Consider the following 6409-nt stretch of genomic DNA (forward strand, 5'->3'; position numbering starts at 1 on the left):
GTAAACAGACCAGACTAGCAGATATCCGAGCTGCTCACCAGTAAACAGACCAGACTAGCAGATATCGGAGCTGCTCACCAGTAAACAGACCAGACTAGCAGATATCGGAGCTGCTCACCAGTAAACAGACCAGACTAGCAGATATCTGACCTGCTCACCAGTAAACAGACCATACTGGTAGAGATCTGACCTGCTCACCAGTAAACAGACCAGACTAGCAGATATCGGAGCTGCTCACCAGTAAACAGACTTGGCGTAGTACTCGATGTTGTCTGAGAAGTCTCCAATGTCGTCCTTGGCGATGCTCTCCAGCCAATCCACAACCAGCTGGGAGGGGGGAGGAATAAATTACATCATCACGAGCTACAGATGTGATTGGTGGGGTTGAACAGGACTGAGCCATTCAGAGGCAGAGGGTGGAGGGGCTTCTGACCTGACTCTGGCGAACGACGGCGTCTCTCTGAAAGAGCTGCTCCACCACTGCCTTTTCACTCTCACTGGGGGACTGGACACACACACACACACACCAGAGAGGAGGGGTTACTGACACACACACACACACACACACACACACACACACACACACACACACACACACACACACACACACACACACACACAAAACGCACAACAACAGAGACACACACACAAATATAGAAAGAGACGCATTCACACACTCACACTCACAGGGAAGGAGGCCAGTGTGTTTATCTGGAAGAGCCTCTACTCACCGCCACATCCATCATGATGTCATCTTCCAGCGCCGACTGGATCCTGTCCCTGCAGAGCAGACAACAGAGTTTTACTGCACCTCCGTGATGACATCACAGTACTACACCTCCGTGATGACATCACATTACTACACCTCCGTGATGACCGTGAACCGCGGTATAAAATGTCCACGGTATTAGAACTGTGACATTCCCTGTGTTTACGGTATTTCGTTTACGGTATTACACAATAATGCGCTGCTGAAACTTCACATTTCAAGTTGCTTGCAACAGTTAATTTTGTAATTTAATATAAACTTGCTATTAATAAACTGACACACTAATCTGTTTTGTAAAATACTTGTTTTTTTATGTTGGGGAGGTGAAATGCCGTATACCGTGAAATACCGTAAACCGTACCGTGTAACTAGATACCGTACCTTACCGTAATGCAAAAATCCATACTGTCTCATCCCTAGTGATGACATCACACTACTACACCTCCACACACGCTAACCAGCCACCATGACACGCTAACCAGCCAGCTAACCAGCTAACCAGTCAGCCAGACACGCTAACTAGCCACCAAGACACGCTAACCAGCCAGCTAACCAGCTAACCAGTCAGCCAGACACGCTAACTAGCCACCAAGACACGCTAACCAGCCACCAAGGCACGCTAACCAGCCAGCTAACCAGCTAACCAGTCAGCCAGAGACGCTAACTAGCCACCAAGACACGCTAACCAGCCACCAAGGCACGCTAACCAGCCAGCTAACCAGCTAACCAGTCAGCCAGACACGCTAACCAGCCACCAAGACACGCTAACCAGCCACCATGACACGCTAACCAGCCAGCTAACCAGCTAACCAGTCAGCCAGACACGCTAAACAGCCACCAAGGCACGCTAACCAGCCAGCTAACCAGCTAACCAGTCAGCCAGACACGCTAACCAGCCACCAAGACACGCTAACCAGTCAGCCAGATACGCTAACCAGCCAGCTAACCAGCCAGCCAGAGCCAGTCTTTGGACCGGCTCTCAGAGTCCTCCCTACCTGTAGAGGGAGGTGATGAGTCTCCAGGTGACCGTCTCCTGCTGCAGGAGCCACTTCATGCCGGCAGTCTTGGAGGAGCTCCTCTGGCCCGGCGTCGCCAGCAGGACCAGTCTCTGAAGCACGGCCACCTGGGGGGGGGAGGAAACACACGCATGCACACACACGCGCACGCACGCACACACGCACGCACACACTCACGCACGCACGCATTCACACAAACACGCGCATATGCACACAAACACGCGCATATGCACACACGCATACACATTCACACGCACGCATTCACACACAAGCATTCACACACATACACACACACACATTCACACACACATTCACACACACACACACACACACACACATTCACACACAAACACATTCACACACAAACACGCGCATATGCACACACGCATACACATTCACACGCACGCATTCACACATGCATTCACACACACACATTCACACACACACACACACACGCACGCACACACAATTTAGTTATGCTACTACATAACAGATAACTTTTGTATTCTCTTCCCATGGTGCTGAGAATGAGTAACTTGTAGATCAGGCAGGATAGACAAGACAGACAGACAGCCTGACATACACACAAACAAACATACAGAGACAGACAGACAGACAGAAAGGCAGACAGACAGACACCTTGTCCTGGCAGAGGGCTTCGTATTCCTCCAGCAGGTCAAACACACTGGACGAGTGTTTGAGGTACGACACTAGGAACTCTGGGAACAGGCTGAGAGAAGCTGCAGAACGGAGGGGGAGAGAGAGAGAGAGAGAAGGCTCAATAGAAGATAGAGGGGTGTGTGTTTATGAGAAGTGTGTGAGCGTGTGTGTGTGTTGGTATGTTATTGGTGTGTGTGTGTGTGTTTTCCTCCAGTCCTACCAGCCTCTCCAGGGTCGTCCTCCTTCAGCATGACAGAGCTGGTGTTGAGGTCTTCAGTGAAGCTGGCCTCTCCCAGGACGGACAGCGGCGACGGGTACATGCTGTTGGTCCAGTCACTGACGTCCAGGTTCTGCACGCGCGCACACACACACACACACACACACACACACACACACACACACACACACACACACACACACACACACACACACACACACACACACACACACACACACACACACACACACACACACAGCTACATTAATAGCTCACAGATTGCCACCACCTCCATTCTCTGATCTCTCTCTCTCGCTTTCTCTCACAAGGTGCGTTTCCATTACACTTTTTCGCAAAATCGACTTGCAGGTGTTTCCATTGAAAGGTGTTTTGCGGAAGAGCCGCAATTCTCGTAGTCTACTCTCGCGACAACAAACAAACCGGTCCCGAGATAGGTGTCCTACCTGTATTCTACTGTTGCTCCAATGGTAAATAACAGCTGATGGACATTTGGGACATTTTCTATGACATAGCACGGATATCAACTGAATGAGAAGGTAAGGAAGTGTTTGTGAATCTGTTTAACGTGATATATTTTTGTAGAAACAAAAAGAATAAAGGCCTTGTGTCGCTAGAAAGTCGGGTGTTTCAGGAACAATATGTTGTTATTAATAATTAATAATCCTCTTCTTCTCCTATGTCATGTCCAGTGAAATGTGGCCCAAATTCGAAAAAAGTGTTTCCATTACACTTTTGCGATATACTTCTATATCGACACGTCTGAAAAAACACCTCATGAGAGCGTAAAAACGTTTTATCAACACTTAAGAGGTTTTTCGAAATATAGGTGTTTCCATTACTGCTTTTTTATTGCGATATTCGGGTTATGCACATTTCTAGTGGTAATGCAAGCGCACCTAATCACACCTTACCATGCTCATGCTGCCCAAGGAGGGTCTGGGGGTGTGCATGAATCGCGGGGTCCGCCCGACCGTCCCCAAGATGGCCGACACATCAGGGTTCCTCACCGTACTCTTAGGAGTGACTGGAAGGAGATGACGTTCACACATAAACATGTCGCCCTCAGTAATCCAGTCTGAACCAGCTCAGTGGAACTGTTATAGTGTCCTCCTTACAGACAGCTTTCACATGTAGAGAGGAAGGAGGAGGTTAGAGAACAAGAACAGGAGCGGGAGATAAAGAGAGAGAGACAGAGAGAGAGAGAGAGAGAGAGAGAGAGGTGGAGGTGGGCAGACAGAGCAAGAGAGAGAAGGCAGATAGAGAGAGAGAGGATATCAGAGACAGAGAGTGTGTTGGAGAGAGAGAGAGAGAGAGAGAGAGAGTGAGTTGGAGAAAGAGAGAGAGAGGGAGAGAGAGACAGAGAGTGTTGGAGAGAGAGAGAGAGAGAGACAGTGTTGGAGAGAGAGACAGAGAGAGAGTGTTGGAGAAAGAGAGAGAGAGAGACAGAGAGAGAGTGTTGGAGAGAGAGAGAGAGAGAGAGAGAGAGAGACAGAGAGAGAGAGTGTTGGAGAGAGAGACAGAGAGAGAGTGTTGGAGAAAGAGAGAGAGAGAGAGAGAGAGAGAGAGAGACAGAGAGAGAGTGTTGGAGAAAGAGAGAGAGAGTGTTGGAGAAAGAGAGAGAGAGAGAGAGAGAGAGACAGAGAGAGAGTGTTGGAGAAAGAGAGAGAGAGTGTTGGAGAGAGAGAGAGAGAGAGACAGTGTTGGAGAGAGAGACAGAGAGAGAGTGTTGGAGAAAGAGAGAGAGAGAGACAGAGAGAGAGTGTTGGAGAGAGAGAGAGAGAGAGAGAGAGAGAGACAGAGAGAGAGAGTGTTGGAGAGAGAGACAGAGAGAGAGTGTTGGAGAAAGAGAGAGAGAGAGAGAGAGAGAGAGAGAGACAGAGAGAGAGTGTTGGAGAAAGAGAGAGAGAGTGTTGGAGAAAGAGAGAGAGAGAGAGAGAGAGAGACAGAGAGAGAGTGTTGGAGAAAGAGAGAGAGAGTGTTGGAGAAAGAGAGAGAGAGAGACAGAGAGAGAGAGTGTTGGAGAGAGAGAGAGAGAGAGAGAGAGAGAGAGAGACAGAGAGAGAGAGAGAGAGTGTTGGAGAGAGAGACAGAGAGAGAGTGTTGGAGAAAGAGAGAGAGAGAGTGTTGGAGAGAGAGGCAGACAGAGAGAGAGAGTGTTGGAGAGAGAGACAGAGAGAGAGTGTTGGAGAAAGAGAGAGAGAGAGTGTTGGAGAGAGAGGCAGACAGAGAGAGAGCCTCACCGGCCTGTTTGAAGAGGGCCCCAGGTGTGTGTCTCAGCAGGGAGCGGGCTGGAGTAACAGTGGCTCCGGGACTGCCGTCTCGAGGGGAGGGGACTGAGGCGTAGTCAGGTCAGGGAACAGAACGGTTCTGGCTAGCCAGCTACAATCTCTGAGCTCGACAAAACACACCTGACACACACATGCAGTCACTAATAACAACAACAACAACATAAAAGGATACAGAAAACTTTCTTTGAGCTTCTCCTCCGAGCTGCTCGGGTCACCTCGGACTCCTGGACCACAGGGGACATCAACTCATCCTGGCCCCTGGGATGAGGGGTGTCAGGAGTGTGTTAGCTGTTATCCTAGAATAGCTAACGTTAGCTAGCCCAGACATGGTTAATCCAATGTAGCTAGCTAGCCAATACCCTCCACCTAGCTCCACCCAAACCCTACAGTTACATCTCTAGCCAGCTAAATTGTAAAAACATAAGTAAGTCAGCACAGTAGGCTGGCTAGCTATGCTGCTAGGTAAGCAAACCAAATTTGTCGGCATCCAGTGGCATTGGTATCCTAACTAGCTAGCTAGCTAACTGGTAGCTAGCACGTTTGCACATGTCAAGACCTGTCAACATCTGTCAACCCGTCACACCGTCCATGATCATATATTATTTCTTTCATTCATTTCTTTCAGGGTGGATGTTTATAAGTTAATAAACTATTTACCAATCCATGTCACCAGTGGTTGAACGTGATGAAAGCCAGCGAGTAGAAGTTCAAACGCCGCTGATCTCTACTTCCCGCTACACAAGGACATGCAATCGATCGCTGGCAATTTAATATAAAGTGTTTATTTTCAACACCCAAAAAACAATATCACTTCAAAAGAAGTACAATTATATATATATTTAAGATGTATTAATTAACTTGGATAACTATGAATTAATAAAGTAACCTTCATTGACAAATTCAAGATGCATTCGATTACTTTGGGCTGCTAAGCATCGCGCAACAAGGTGATGGTCCCGTGCAGAAACACTTCCTTCCCTAGACACTTCCAAAGGTTCCGTTAGAAGTGGCTATGTCAGGGTATTATGTGTTATTTCCACCTGATCCTTTTTGATAGCTTTAATCTGACATTAATCCTATTACTTGTGAATGTTCATGTTACCACACAATCTACAGAGAAGGGGCTAGGAATTATTTTAGTAAGGAAATACACAATACAGGCTATGGTTAACCCTGACCCTCTAATAGTACCGCACACAGCATGCAGTAACTCCAACATGAACAAAAATTTAATTGTCAGACATGTTTAAATATACCCCCCGGGGATCAATAAAGCACCTACTACTTCTACTACTACTAAGAGAATGTCATTGTCAGCCTCAGTTATATTAAGACCCCTCCAAGCTCCCACACAAAGGCACTTTTAACGACCCAGTGTAGGCGACCCAGTGTAGGCCTCCATCCTTCTGTGAAGTTGTCAGTAGCTGTGTGCTCCACC

At 48.0% G+C, this 6409-nt stretch overlaps 1 protein-coding gene across 1 annotated transcript in view; it reads right to left on the bottom strand.

Annotated features, from left to right (window-relative positions):
• nup107 (nucleoporin 107) overlaps window positions 1-5706 on the bottom strand; it is a 17043-nt gene extending 11337 nt beyond the window's left edge. Inside the window, exons 1-10 of the mRNA XM_084447795.1 lie at window positions 5629-5706; window positions 5144-5229; window positions 4924-5016; window positions 3595-3707; window positions 2666-2795; window positions 2425-2525; window positions 1765-1892; window positions 732-780; window positions 434-505; window positions 239-327 (exon numbers count right to left, since the gene is read on the bottom strand). Coding sequence (XP_084303921.1) covers window positions 239-327; window positions 434-505; window positions 732-780; window positions 1765-1892; window positions 2425-2525; window positions 2666-2795; window positions 3595-3707; window positions 4924-5016; window positions 5144-5229; window positions 5629-5636 — 869 coding nt within the window. The 5' untranslated portion in view covers window positions 5637-5706. The remainder of the gene's footprint in view (window positions 1-238; window positions 328-433; window positions 506-731; window positions 781-1764; window positions 1893-2424; window positions 2526-2665; window positions 2796-3594; window positions 3708-4923; window positions 5017-5143; window positions 5230-5628) is intronic.
• Window positions 5707-6409: the final 703 nt, after the last annotated feature.

This window comes from Borostomias antarcticus (genome assembly GCF_949987555.1).
Source record: "Borostomias antarcticus genome assembly, chromosome: 13".
NCBI lineage: Eukaryota > Metazoa > Chordata > Actinopteri > Stomiiformes > Stomiidae > Borostomias > Borostomias antarcticus.